Raw genomic sequence first — 14,587 nt, 5'->3', positions numbered from 1 at the left:
CTCCAGAAATTGCAAATTAAAAACCCTCAAACGACAACAACAACAAACCAAAATCAAACAAACGAGCAAACAAAAAATTCGCAATAATGACAGCAGGGAACAGTTGCAGAAATAGTTCTGATTCTGGTATGTGGTGATTTCAGTAGCTCTCATCCTGTTAAGGAAAGAGCTGTTACTGGAACTGGGAAGTTCTATATTGGATATTTTTAAAATAAACCTGATGCAGGAAGATATGCAAACAGAGAGAGGAAGCAACGAGTGGCTACTGCCAGTCCTATGTTTGGACAAAGACTTTTGTCCCCTCTTTTCCTTCTAGTTAAAACCAAGGAAAGCACACTCAGTTGAGACAGGAGTTGGGTGGTTGTGAGTACTGAGCTGTCCCCACCTCTGGACTGGTGTTGGTAGGGCCTGTCCCAGTGTTGGTACCTTTCCAACATGCATGTAGGTTCAGGAATGGAGTGAGGAGCAGTTCTTCAGCATCATCCTCTTGCAAACATCTTCCTCTAAGGCATTAATTGCCAATTATAAAACATTGGTTACAAAGTAGTGGCAGGCAGCACAGCATTTCCATGTCTTTGTGAAGGCAAGGTGCAGTCTCCCCTGTGCCTTCCTGTTCACTCATGAGTCACTGTGCAGTCATCGCTCACGGAGCCTGTGCTGGCCTGTGTCCCACACATCCCCATTCCCACCCAGCATGTCGAGTCAGTGATTCCCCAGCTCCACCTGGACTCTCATTAGAAGCTCCAGCTTCCCAAGCAGCTGTGGTGCAAACCTGCTGCATGACATTTCTGGCATGGCTTGGCTCAGCTCAGCTCGGCAGGGTCACAGCGGCGCTGGCAGGGCTTGCTTTGTGTCCCCTGGTCTTGAGCTGCTGCCAGTGTGTGTTTTGTTGACTGTTAAAAGTTGTTTTTTCTGTGTGCTAAGGGGTCTTATGGTTACCTGGTGGTGTGGTTGGGTTAGGAGGAGGTTTCAGGTCGTGGCATTGCTGTGTAATTAATGTGTTAGTATTTGGTGTCACAGATGAAGGCTGTTCTCAAGATCAGGAAATAACAACAGTTAACTGCTTATGGTCTAGGCCAACATTTTTGGAATTTTTAAGAGTGAGGAAAAAAGAGTTCACTGCCTAAAAATATGTGCTCTGGAAAAGGGATCCTGTTAGGAGGGAATATCCCTGTGTACAATATTTTAGACCATTTTTAATCAGCATGAATTTGGAACTCAGGATCTGTTTGTTCAACATGTAAAATTGTATAAAAAATCATGCTGCTATTTGGAAAGAACAAATTTATACTAAAAAACCCCACAATACTTCAGGAGGGAACATGAACATCTTATTCTAGATAATAAATACTTCTATTAGACAAGACGCACCCTGCTAGTGAGGCAAAATAATAAACTCGCTAGTAGAGAAGATGGAATTAGCTCACTGTTAATGTAAAATATATGAAGTAGATGATATACATGATGTGGACTGCCATATGGGAATATTTAGTTGTTATTGAACTGGGGAAAGGCAAATGGTTATCGGGTGATGTAGTCCAAGATAAAATTCAGCATCTGCTTTTCATTTCCATGACAGACTCCTATGTTTAGCCTCTTCTGATTGTATAAAAAATACTAAAATAGGGAGAAAAATTACTAACAGATATCAAGGGAAAGTAACAGGAGGACTAGACAGAAACCAGCTTCAGCTGCTTAGGACTGGCAGGTCCCACCAGTGCTGTTCCATGGCTGTGAGACTCTCACTGCTGTGTGCAATGGATGGCCATGACTTTGGAGCATGTTTTTGTTTTATTTGCCTGGGACAGATAAAGGATCCATCCGTAGCCTGAAGACTGGTGTTGGAGAGCTGCTTGGGGAAACCAGGTTCTGGCATGGAAAGGACTATTGCAACTTTGTCTTTAAAGACTGGGTTCAACTTGACAAGCCTTTTGCTGGTGAGTGGAAGTCTTTCATTCCCCCAAACTTTCTTCTGCACCTTTTTGTTCTCAGATAATTTTTTTCCTGCCTCCAAGCCAGAGGTAACAAGGCTGATTTGGTTTGGTTTCTAGGAAAAAGCAGCAGAACTCCCTTTGAGGGGTTTTAGGGCCAGTTATGCTGTTGCAGTCCAAGTCATCTGCCTTGGGGCTGCTTGGTGCTATGTCTCAGACCCCTCAGTCTGAGGAGGGGGGTGCTGTGCTTTTCCACACTCATGTTCTTTGTCTGAGGAAGTTCAGCCATGCTCCCCTGTCCCCCAGACTTCATTGACAGGTACACCACGCCGAGGATGCCCTGGCACGACATCTCCTCGGCGGTGCACGGCCGCGCCGCGCGCGACGTCGCCCGGCACTTCATCCAGCGCTGGAACTTCACCAAGGTGGGTGTGGGTGGCACTGCTGGGGGCACAGAGCTAAGCACAGCCTTGCCTCATCCCCCTGCCCTCTGTAGGCATCTGATATTTTGCAAGCATTTTTTCTTTATCTGTTGCAAGCATTTTTTCAAGCATTTTTTCTTTATCTGTTTCTTTCCCCCCTGTGCAGATAATGAAACCCAAATACCGGTCCCTGTCCTACCCATTCCTGCTGCCAAAATCTCAGCAAACTGCTCATGAATTGAAGTATCAGGTGCCTGAGGCTGTTCCTGCCACTGTCCAGGTGGGTGTTGATGGTCCCCTGCTCACATACTCCTCAGAGGGCTTGTTCTGTATCCTCCCAGGAAGTTTGAATGCCTGACAGAACTTGCAATACTCTTACCTAATTCAACTCACAGATTAGGTGATCAGAACCTCAACAGCAACAGAATAATGCAATTCTTTTAGTAGAGGGGCATTAATTTAAATCTTCACCTTTGAGGTAAGGAGACTAAAGTATATGCAGTGCTCAAGTGGTGGGAACACTGTGACTTTGCAAAGCTGTGTGGTTTAATGGTTTGTTTCTGCTGCTCTTCATCTAACACCTAACATTTGGGCTTTATGATTTGAGAAGTCCTGATGGGTTGAGGTTACCCACTGAGTATTTATCTCAGATGTCAGAGCAGCCTGCCAGGCTCTGATGTCTGTCCCAGACGGGTGGTGGTCACTGAGAGCCCAGCAGCAGTGGAGTCTTGTGGCCGCTGCTTTCTGCCTTGAGCTTCCTCTGCACTTTATTATGCAGCCCTGCCACCCCTGGGGGTTCTCTGCAGTTCCACACAGTCAGCCCACAGTCTGATTTGTGCCAATCAGTCTCACAGTCAGAATTGCCAAGATAGCTCTGTTTAAAAGCACAGTTTGCTCTATCAAGTGCACATACTTGAATACTGCTGTTACCCAACAGAAATATGAACTTGTTAAAGAGTACAAAGTCAAAATAGTTATGCTGAAGCAGCAAAACCATTGTGTGTCTCTGTGGATGAAAGATGTATGAAGTAAGAGCAGTTAGACCAAAACCAGGAGAAATGCATGACTTTGCTCTTTGTAAGGAGTGGTCTGCCCAGATGACATCACTGCTTGGGGAAGCTTAGTGAAATAAGATGCTTTTTTCTGGTTTTGTGGATTGCCAGGGCATTGTCTGCTCCTCTCTGTGTGGTGTGAGGGATGGGCAGCACGGGGATCTTGTGTCAGGGATCTGGGGTGTTTTACATCAGCCTCCAAAGCAAGGCTCCCAGCTTGCTGGGAAGTAGTCCCCTTCAGGCATCATCCTGTTCCCTGTGGCTGTAAATGCCTCCCTGTCTGTGTCTGACACAAGCTTTTTGGGAAATCTTGTTCTCATGGAAGTGATGGGGCTTGTGTCCCCTGAACTCACTTCAACCGCAAGATGAGCCACAACTTCTAAATCATGAGGTTTGCTGTAGCAAAAAGTTAAGCTCTACTGATTACAGAACTGGAGGCAGTTCCCAAAGGAGAAATTAAACTGAGAACAACCTAGATCCAGCTTCTCTTCAGTCCAGCTGCTGGCTCAGAGCATCAGGCTGTGGGAGAGGAGGATGGAGCTCAAACGGTGACTGCGGAATCCGCAGACACCAGTGCTGAGTGATGGGTGAGCAGTTGGAAAACCAGCCTGGCCACCACATTGCTGAGGCATTGCAAATAACTGATACATCCAGGAAATGAGGGGCTGCTCTCAATGATGCCATAAACAGCAAAAAGAGAGCAGGTTTGTCTTGTAAATTATTCATTTGAAACTACCTTGCTCATTTCTTATTTTATACATCTGTCAAAACAGCCCTGCATGTAGACAGATATATAAAACTACATTATATTAGGCTGCAAATCTGTTGTCCTGAAATGTATCAGCCTTCTCAGTATGAGAGATAACTAGTGGGGGAGAGCATTTGCAGTGCCAAGCCTGATGGAAGCAGTGAGGGGGTTTCCTCTGCCCAGACTGGGGCACTTTGCCTGGGTGCAGGACCCCAGGCTGCTTCAGCTGGGTTATGATTTCTGGGTGACCTCCTCAAGCTCCAGGGCAGAGATTTGCATGGACATAGTAAAATTTTGACTATCTCTTCCCTAATACCCACACTGGCCTGGTTTCCCTTGGTGCCCAGGTGATACAAGTACCCTGAGCATCCCTGAAGTCCCACTGCAAATCCACAGATGACTCAGTCTCTCCTCCTGATGGAGGTTTCAGATTTGGCTGCTGTTGGAAGTGGGGACAGGGGAGGACACCTGCAGCCTGGATCTGAACTCCCCCTCCTGATGCGATTACACTGTGTCTTTTTCTAATTACTTAAGATCAGACAAAGTATCGCATCATGGATGGAGAAGGATACAAAGACGCTCTTTCAGTCTCAGTTTATTTCAGGGCGATGGCGTGGCCAGAAAGAGGGCGAGTCTCTCCCCGCACCAGGTATTCAGGAGAAGGGAATGGGAGTGGCTTTTGGCTAGCTGCCAATGGGATGAGGACACAGAGGGACTAGGAACAGCATGCCCGACCCCCGGTGGGTACAAGGACACAGGGGAAGGTCACAGGACCGGAAAGGAAGACGTGAACTGGGGTTTGCAGGAAGGAGGTTACAGGGTATCCTGATTTCAATTCTTATACCTCATATACCGAATTACAACACCCTCCTGGTTGCCTTTTCCTGGAGCTGCCAGGTGTGCATCAGGGCATCCCTGAATGACTTCTTCTCTGCAGTGACAGGAATGTCAAACTCTTGCTTGTCCAGTTTATTCATTTTGGAGCAGGGGGCTCAGGTGCTCCCATCTCCTCTCAGTGGTACAGTTCTGCACAGAAATCAGCAGATATCCTAAAATCTTTTACCAACTTCTTATCCAGAAAAACTAGAGCAATTTTCTTGTTCTTCTTAGTATTGAATCCTTTGGCTGGCCAGCAGCCAGTCCCCTGTTACCTCCATTTGAGTACTGTGTAGGGATTTTATAGAAGTTACTGCCCAAGGTAAAATCCAGCATCCCAGGACTGTCCTTGGCTGTGGGATGATTGAGGAAAGCCTGGCTGTTGGTTTCTTGTTTCTGACCTTGTTTGCAAGTCTGTCTTCAACTGTGGGCAGATCAGAGGAAGGGAAAACACAAAGGATCCGTGGGGATTGCAACATTGCTGCAAGCCCAAACCATTGACCTGTCAGCAACAGATTCCAGCCTCGTTGTACCATCTGGTTTTGCTCTCCTCTGTGAGAGGAGAGGAGTAGGAAAGCATTTCTGTGAGGATGGAGCACTGACAAGGGCTTTCCCCTGGGCAGGGAGGATGAATGCTGTGTGTGTGGGAAACACTGTGGAGGTACAGGCTGGGAAGGAGGAAAAGGAGTCAGGCATGGTCTCCCATCCTCTTTCATTTGATCTTCAGAGCTTTGCTTGCAATAAGCAAGATGATTTTTGCAAGAACACATTGATTCTTGCAGGAGTCAAATAGAGATCTGCCAAAGGCAGTGCCAGATTTTTTTTCACTGTTTCATCTCCCTGTTTCCACTCCAGAGTTTGCAGTTATCTGCCAAAGCCAGTGTTGCAAAAGACATGACGTGGTGAGGCAACATCCCATTCCTGATGGAAATGCAATGAAAGTTTAATGCTCTGGCAGCAGCTGACACCCTCACCTCTTTGAAGTCTGGCATTGTTCAGAGTTTATGCACTAGCCCTCAGCAAACATCACATTTATTACCCTTTTATCAGTTAAAGTTAAAGGGATGATAAGCTATTGAGAGGCTCAAGGGGAGGGTAAGGGAGAGGCAGGAGCATGGAGACTCCAGCTCTGGATGGGAGGTGCTCTGCTGGGCAGCATGTGGCTGTTTTCTCCCCAGGAAATAGGTTGGGTTTGAACCAGCTGCCTTTAAATAGCTTGACAGGAAACAGAGGTGTCCAGAAGTGTGAGATGGAACATCAGTGGTAAGGGAAGGGCTGTGTAGCAAACTTCCAGATGTGGGGATGTCTGTGAGTGCCACAGCTTTGTCACCATGGGATGCTGCCTTGGTGGCATTGTCCTGTCCCTGTGGCTGCAGACCTGTTAAAAACATCTTTATTTTGAGGAAGTCCAAGATGAAACACCTTGTACTCATTCTGCTCTCCCATCTAACATTTTCTGATACCTCTTCTTCCTTTTGCAGGGGGATTTGAGGTTGTACCTGATGGGAGCTTTTTGGGTGGTGCTGGGCCAGCATTTTGGAATTGGCCATGACACATTATTCTGGGGTGAGGCAGAGGGTTGATGGCACTGTAATAGGGGCAGCCTGGGGTGTGGAGCAAGCTGGGGTGCAGGTTATGTGGAGGGGTGAGGGGGAATGTAGGGAAGGGCAGGTGGATGATGCACTGGGAAGTCATGGTGCTGGAAAGGGATGGTCCTGAGTGATGATTCTGTTGTGTTTACTAGCAAAAAAAAAAAAAAAAAAAAAAAAGAAAAGTTGAATATCAGACTTTGTGCACTAGAAAACTACAATCTGCCACTTTTCTGAAGTGCAGTTCCAGATTGCTGCACTGGTGAGAGTGGAAGTGGTGTGAGCTCCAGTCCAGGCTGTGTATGGAATAATTAGCCTGCTTTCTACCCAGAAAAATCTGGTTTTTCTGTTCTTATTAATGCCAGTAACAGCTTATTAATGACAGTGGTGGAATTTTGTTCAAGATCTCAGTCTGCTGTGGTGCTCAGTGTTGTTTCAGAAGAGCCCAGCTTGGGATGAGTGGGAACACTCAGCCTTGGCTTTGTAAAACAAATGAGTGATTAAAAACCTTTGGGAATGATCAGCATGGCCTTGCAGAGGCCTGTGCAGGAAAATGGCAGCTGTTTGGCATTGCTAAAGGCTGTGGCAGCCCTTGTATTCAGGCTGGCTCCCTCACTCCAACACTCAGGTGGGGAGATTGCAGAATGCACCCTCCTGTTGGCCAAATATGAGAGTTGCAGGACCTGTTTTTTGCTGGGAAAAACAGATTTAGGAGAAAGCTCCTGTCCAGGTGAAGGAATTAGCTCAGGAATCATCTGCTGTTTAACAGCAATGGCCCCAACTGCCACCTCTAGAGATGCTCTGGAGACAAGAGCATTGATTTGGTTGATTCCCAAGAGATCAGGATTTTGCTGGAACTGACACATACGTTTCACAGATCCCCTGCTCGTGGGTCTTGTGCTGTGTGGGACTGGCCTCAAGTTCCAGTATAATGGTTATATTGAGATATTTTAAGGCTATTGTTTCAATGTTTTTGTCTTGACAATGTTTAAAGAGAGAGGCTAATAATGAGTAACTATTCTCCCAAGCTTGTACTATGCAAATATTTAATTCAAAACTACATTTTCATCTAGGAAAGCATCACTTGGGTCTTAGTGGGGCTGCCTCTTGACTCAAAGTGCAGGAACAGGAGGTGCCACAGCATCTCTGGCTGGTGGGGACAGGCTGCTGTCTGCTCTGGGGCTTGCTCAGCCTGGCCCAGAGCACAAAGATTGTTTCTCGTGTTGGTTTGGCTTTCTTGCACAAACACTGCAGGATGGAGGGGCAGGACATGCCCTTGCAGGAAATCTACTTTATAAGTGGATTTCCAGTAAAAACTAAGTAGTATCATCACAAATGGGATGGCTTGTGCAAGAATTTGGCAAAATCAAAAAATTACCTCAAGTGCTGAGGACAAAGGCACGGCCTGTGTTATCAGACTGACTGTATGATTCTGTACAGGCTCCTTGGGGGAAAAACACCCTGCCCCAGCTGGAGACCAGCTTTAAAGTGCTGGGCAGGAGATCAGTGATGGGGATGTGCATCCCTAAAGCTTGGAAATTCAGGGTTTTTTAAAAGCAGTTTATCATAAGACCTTAAGCAAGAATAAGCATCTGGAGCTGCTCAGGTGGGAGAGGGCAGTAGTACAACAATGGAAAGGGCTCTTATGTTTTTAATCAAAACATTGCTAAGTATTAATACTATTTCTCAATGTCCTTTCTCACAATTACAAATGATCTATAAGTGTTGTACTTACTACCTTATTTAGTGAAAGGCTGTCTGTGCCAGGGAACAGCCTTGCCTGTGGGATAATTGGGTGCCATGGTGCTGTCCTGGAAGGACAGAGCTGAAGGTGTCTCTCTCTTGTTTCCAGGTGATCCGCTCTGCTGCTGACTGGTCTGCTGGCATTAAGTACCACGAGGAGTCCATCCACAAAGCCTACATCAGCGTGATAGAGAACAGCAAGCACTACATCTACATAGAGGTGAGTGGCAGGGAGGGAAGGCAGGAGGGTCCTGATGCTCTGAGCATGGCTTGTCACCATCAGGAGGATAATTGCTTCTTGAGATTTGCTCCTAAGCTTTTATGCATTTAGACAGATTCATTACCTTCAGTGGTCTTCAGGCCAGACTGATGGCTGGGTACCCTGACAGCCATCTGCCCACGAGGTGGAAAAAAGTAGACCCTCCTTTGTAAGGCTCTTTGCAAAATTGCCAGCAGCTTTCATGGCCTGTGCAATAGACTCCCTGTCCCCTCTGTGGCTTTGCAGTGTCCCTGTGCATGCCCAAACCTCCCACTCACAGAGCAGCCCTTCATCCACACAGCCTTCAGCTGCAGCAATCTCTTGTGTCAGAGTGACACTCAGTGCTGACTGAATGGAGATGCTTTTCCTCCTCTCTTTTTTTTTTTTCAAGCCTCTTGTTAGGTTGCTCTTTACATGAACTTTCTAAAGAGTGTAATTAATAAGGACTAATTCATTCCCTAAGCAAGCACAGACACACATATCATTTAATTATAATTTTAAAAAGCCTCTACTCCAGTGGCACACAAACCCAGCTATCTTTAGTTTCTCTTGGTCTGAAATAAAGCATGCAAATATTTTGGGCTGGTTGCTGGCAGTGTCTGACAGTAGCTTTGCTTGCTTTTCCTGCAGAACCAGTTTTTTATTAGCTGTGCTGATGATAAAGTTGTCTGGAACAAGATTGGTGATGCGATTGCTCAGAGGATTCTTAAAGCTCACAGGTAACCTGTTCTTAATGAGGCACTGGAAGTCTTCAGGTGCATTTCCACTGTGTGGTGCAAAAAGTAACCCTTCAGTGGACACAGCTGGACAGTAGCTGTTCCAACACAGAACCAAGTATCAGAGTATCTGCATTTGCAGCAGTGAGACTCCTGAGTGGTTTCTTTGCATCCAGAAAGGGATTTTCTGGACTTACCCCAATGTAAATGTATTTTTAACTGTGGAACTTGTTTGAAGGCAAGTCCTTTGTGCTCTGGTTCAGTGACACCTTTGCTCCCTTGCCAACTTGCCTTGAGGTGGGTGGTCAGGCAATTTCATGGGTGGGAAGGGTGAACTGGGATTTGTGGTTTATTTAAATCATCTAGAGAGGAGTGGCTTCCAGCTGGGGAAGCAAACACATTTAGAGGATTTGACTGCAGGGCTCTGCTATTGTTTGAACAACTTTTTCTGGTACATGCTAGAGGGTGTTCACCACCTCCTTTTGCAAGGGGACCGTTTTTTGTTCCTGGATGGATTGAATCCAACCATATTTTAGACAGTCCTCCAGCACACCTAACCCTGTGTTAACATCAATGCCACAGGTAGTGGCTTGTCTTCACTTTGATCCTAGCAGCCTTGCTTAAGGTTGCTCCTCTGCAGTCTCTTTGAAACATATATTTCATAGTATAAAACAGTACCCTGCTCCTGCTGGGCTGATATACAGGAAACTTTCTAAACTTTTCTAAACTGAGGCAGCAGCAAATTCTCTAGGTAATCTGTTAAGGTTTTCCTGTTACATGAAGTTTATGTAAGAGGTGTCATTCTGTCCAGATCCTAAAAGTCTTATCACAAAAGGGGATCACAGAGATTCTTAGACCCATTTCCAGATATGATGCTCACTTCTGCTTTACTTCAATTGTATGCCAGAATTGTGTTGGCTTAATTTCCAACTGAATATAAGGTTCAAATTCTGCATTACCTAAGACTAAAAGTAAATTGAGACCTAAATAGTTTGTATCACAATGCTCATTTTCCAAACTGCCCCAGGAAAACAGCATTTAATTATAAATTAAGGTCTGTAGTGAGCTTGTATACTTCTCACTCTTCTAGACTAAATATTTTCTGCTGATGTTACTAATAATGTTCTTTTTTTGGTTTCCTCTTTTTCATGGGTGGCTTTCTAAGCAGTTTAGTAAACACTGTCCTTACACAAACAAACTGCTTTTTGGGGAATGCTTTTGTCAGTAGACCTTTCTCATGATACAAACAAACTTGGTTTCATAGTCTCTTGTGTCTGGGTAAGGCTTCATTAACTGTTTCTGAGCTCTGCTGGCAAACCAGAGCCAGTCTGCAGTGCCCAGCACAGCTGGAAGGAAATGAAATGAAAGTTGAAATGAAAGATACACAAGTCCTCACTGTCTCCCTTCCAGCTCAGATGGGATTCCAGTGCTTCACAATTCCTACACCCCTAAATGCACAGGCATGGCTTGCCCAAGGAAGGAGTACTTCTAGCAAAAACTGCAGACTGGTTAATCCTCAGAGTGCTTCTGAAATGGTTTTGTGCTGATTAAACTGTGTTTGCCATCTAGTGGCAGCATCCTTCCATGGAGCATTATTCTCGTCCTCCTCTTCCTCCTCCTCTGGGGCACAGAGCAGGGAATTCCCAACACCCAGGAAAGTGGTCTCAGAGCAGATGCACCTGGCATTTGTCAGCAGAGGAAACCCAAAGGGAACTTTGAGAAAAGCCCCAAGCAGTGCCACAATAGTAGCTTTTGTTCTGAATCGGATCATGATTAGGGTATGGATTAGTTTGGAGAACACTGGAACTGAGATTTATTTTTTTTTTATTTTTATGCTGTGATGTATCAAAGACATATTTGCCTTCCCCCAGTGATCAATGTTTTGCTTGTGCTGTGAACTTTTTCCACCTTTTGTGGTGTTTCTGACTTGAAAACCAGGAGGCAGTGGGAATGTTGGGTTAGGTTTTGGGTTTCTGCCTGTGAGAGCTCTGTAAGCTTTGCTGTGCTCTGCCAAGCAGCTGTCCACACCAGTCTGCACCAGTATCAGTGTGATCAGTATTGGGATGCTCAAACAAACCTTTATGGTGACAAAACACAATCTGAAAAATCCTTAGCCTGCCCCTGAATTTCAGTAAAAATGTGTTTCTTTTCCTTTAGCTTCTTTTGCTGTTTGCTGAAGGAGAACTCACAGAAATACTGATGGCAGGTGATGATTTCCTGAAACTGGAAATGCACTTGACACTTTGCTCCCTTAAAATTTGTGTGGTGGCATCAGATGGGAACCAAGTCAGTCATCTCGGGGGAAGTGAAACCAAGGGGACTTCACCTTGTGGAAAGCTGTGACATTCCCGGGCTGATGTGGCATTCCCAGGCTGATGTGACATTCCCAGGCTGATGTGACATTCCCAGGCTGATTTCCCCAAACTGTTTTTCAGGGAGAGCAGGCGTTTCCGAGTGTACGTGGTGATCCCGCTGCTGCCGGGCTTCGAGGGCGACATCTCGACGGGCGGGGGGAACGCGCTGCAGGCCATCATGCACTTCAACTACAGGTGCCTCAGCAGGCTGCTCTGCACACCTCCACTGCTGCTGGGCTCCCCAGGCCACACCTGCCATCAGTGGGACCAGAGGACAGAGCTTTGGGCAGCCTGGTGTTGGGAAAGGTGTCCCTACCCATGGAAGGGGGATGGAGTTAGATGAGCTTTAAAGCTCAACCAACCCAGACTGTTTTGTTGATTTGTTTTTCACTTAGCTGATTAAATCAGACTTGCTGATCAAGATTTGTCTCCAAATCTGCCTTTCTGGCCTGGCTCTGCCTGTTGGCCCCCTGCAGGCAATGGCATCTTCTCCAGTGTGATTCCCCTGCTCCAGGATGGATGTTTTGGGGAGGTACTTGCAGTCCAGCAGGTCTCATAGGAAGGACTGAGCTGCAGCAGGGTAGTCCTTGTGCTGGGAAATGTAGAAGAAGGCAAAATGGCCCAAGATGGTTTTACTGGAAAGCTGCTATGTTGTGGTATGGCCAGGGCACAGTCAGTGCAGAGACTGCTGCAACCCTCAGAGTGAAATCTCCCTTGTCTGCTAGCCTGCAGGGATCCTGCTGCACCTTCAAGAGGGATGAGTGGGACACAAGCAGATGGAAAGTAGCACATCCCCCTGACCCTTCTGCCTGAGCTTCCTCCTGCAAGGGCAACCAGAGAAAATTGCCTGTGGGTTGGTTGGTTCTTTGGAATTTCAGCTGTGACTTTTCCAGCCCAGCCATAATCACACAAACTCCCTGACCTGGTGTTCTGCACATGCTGGTGTTTTCCTTAACAGGATTTCACATCCAGGCCTGGCACAGGGTAGCAGCCCTGCTTGTCACACATTTACAATCATTGCCAAGTGCTGTAGAAGGCAGAAGTGCTCCCCAGCTCCTCTGTGGGTTGGTATAAACTGCTTTGGGAACATGAGCAGTCCTTGATATAGTAACAGTCATTTGGGGGGAAAAAAGTGCTCTGGAAGCACCCTGTTTCTCCTGCTGTTTGAGAGGGAGCTGTGTTTGGGATTTACCCCACCCAGTTCTGCTCCAGCAGTGCTGCTGTTGAGCCACAGGGGTGCTGATGGCTGCCTACCTTCTTTCCAGGACCATGTGCAGAGGGGAGAACTCCATCCTGGGCCAGCTGAAGGCAGAGGGTAAGAGTTTTATTCCTCTCCTCTGTGTTGTTTACTTTGGATGTTGCTGTTTGATGGATGCATCTATAACACGTAATGCAGCACATGTTATGGGCTCGTGGGGCTGTGAGTGACCTCCTCCTTGACCATCCTCCCATGGAGAGCTCTGTAGGGTCACACAGGCCATGGCCACTTGTCAGACTTCAGACCTGGCTGCAGCCCTGAGCAGAGGAGGGGAGCACCCCAGGGAGGAGCACAGCACAGTTGCAGCTGCTCAGGATTGTGTTATTTGGAAAATGTCCTGAGCAGGGTCACACTTCTGGGAGCCGTGAGCCCTCAGCCTCCCCCTGGATCCTACCCAGGGTTTGTTTCTGGCAGTTGTCAGAAGTGGAGAGGAAGAACCTGCCTAAGCAGGAGGCTGTTTTTTTTTGCCATGAGGAATCCTGCTGGAATTTGCTCTGCTGGGAATCAGAGCACTGTGAAAACCCAGATATCACAAACACCATGACTGTGCATAATGCCTCATTTGTTCTAGGTTCTGGTGTGAATCTGAACTGCACACAAGTGTGTTAGGACACATTTGCCATACTGACCATGGACAAAACACCTGCTCCAGCCTCCTTTCTGCAGGATCTGCAGAAAAACAGTCTCATAGTCCACCTATTGTGCTGTGCCCTGGAGACTGGAGTCATTTCTCACTGAAGTGGGAGTCTCTGAGCAGGCAGCAGATCAGAGCAGCACAGTGAGCTCACAAACAAATTCTCAAGTCTATTTTAAAAAAATACTTCTGTTATCTGTTCATTTGTAATTTTTTTAAAAGTCAAAAGTGAACTGTTATTCATAGGGGTCTTTATGTAAACAAGGTCTTTTTTTTTCCCTCATCCCATCAGTTTTCTTGTCTTTTAACTTTCAGTTGGAGATAAGTGGATAAACTACATCTCATTCTGTGGCCTCCGAACATATGCAGAGCTGGAAGGAAAGCTGGTCACAGAGCTCATCTATGTGCACAGCAAACTGCTCATTGCTGATGACAACACAGTTATAATTGGTGAGCAGGGGCTCTCAGGAGGGGTTTGGGGCACTGGGTTATACCTGGATCAATCCCTTCCCATCCCCATGCACAGTGCAGGCTGCAGTGCCACGGGCTTTTCTATGTTCTCATTTGTTTCCTGAGAAATATTTTGCTGTTTAGAAAAAAACCCAAAAATCAAACGCACAAATTCATCAAGAAGGAAGAAAGGATTCAGAGGGCTGTCATTTAATTTGTTTTTCTAAAATCTTTTAAATCTGTGTGTAACCATGAGGAGAATCCCAGTGCAGGGAATATTGTCCATCTGTCTTGTATCAAACTCTGCTCTAGCAGGAAGACTTGTGAGACTTGTCATCTGTTCCTGAAAGAACAGAATGTGCTGTAAAATTTGGAAGGTTTGGACAACATGTGTCATGTATCAGCTCCATTTCCTAAGAATGGGACAATATGCTATAGGGAGTAAGAGATATCATTTCATCCTCTTCTCTTACCGTATTTATTATGAGAAAATGAAGCAAAGACAAGAGAGTTCAGGCTCACAGCTCTACACTGCAGTAGAATTTCAGCCTGTTT

General features: G+C 46.3%; 1 protein-coding gene across 3 annotated transcripts in view; it reads left to right on the top strand.

Annotated features, from left to right (window-relative positions):
* The window catches only part of PLD1 (phospholipase D1), a 72,927-nt gene that overhangs the window by 50,433 nt on the left and 7,907 nt on the right, over positions 1 to 14,587 (top strand). For all 3 annotated transcript variants that reach the window (XM_056498498.1, XM_056498497.1, XM_056498499.1), the window contains 8 exons: positions 1,809 to 1,937; positions 2,238 to 2,356; positions 2,520 to 2,633; positions 8,471 to 8,581; positions 9,251 to 9,339; positions 11,772 to 11,885; positions 12,956 to 13,005; positions 13,898 to 14,032. In XM_056498498.1, the coding sequence (XP_056354473.1) occupies positions 1,809 to 1,937; positions 2,238 to 2,356; positions 2,520 to 2,633; positions 8,471 to 8,581; positions 9,251 to 9,339; positions 11,772 to 11,885; positions 12,956 to 13,005; positions 13,898 to 14,032 (861 nt within the window). The remainder of the gene's footprint in view (positions 1 to 1,808; positions 1,938 to 2,237; positions 2,357 to 2,519; positions 2,634 to 8,470; positions 8,582 to 9,250; positions 9,340 to 11,771; positions 11,886 to 12,955; positions 13,006 to 13,897; positions 14,033 to 14,587) is intronic.

Source organism: Oenanthe melanoleuca, chromosome 9 (assembly GCF_029582105.1).
Source record: "Oenanthe melanoleuca isolate GR-GAL-2019-014 chromosome 9, OMel1.0, whole genome shotgun sequence".
Lineage (NCBI taxonomy): Eukaryota > Metazoa > Chordata > Aves > Passeriformes > Muscicapidae > Oenanthe > Oenanthe melanoleuca.
This window is presented reverse-complemented; position numbering and strand designations above follow the sequence as displayed.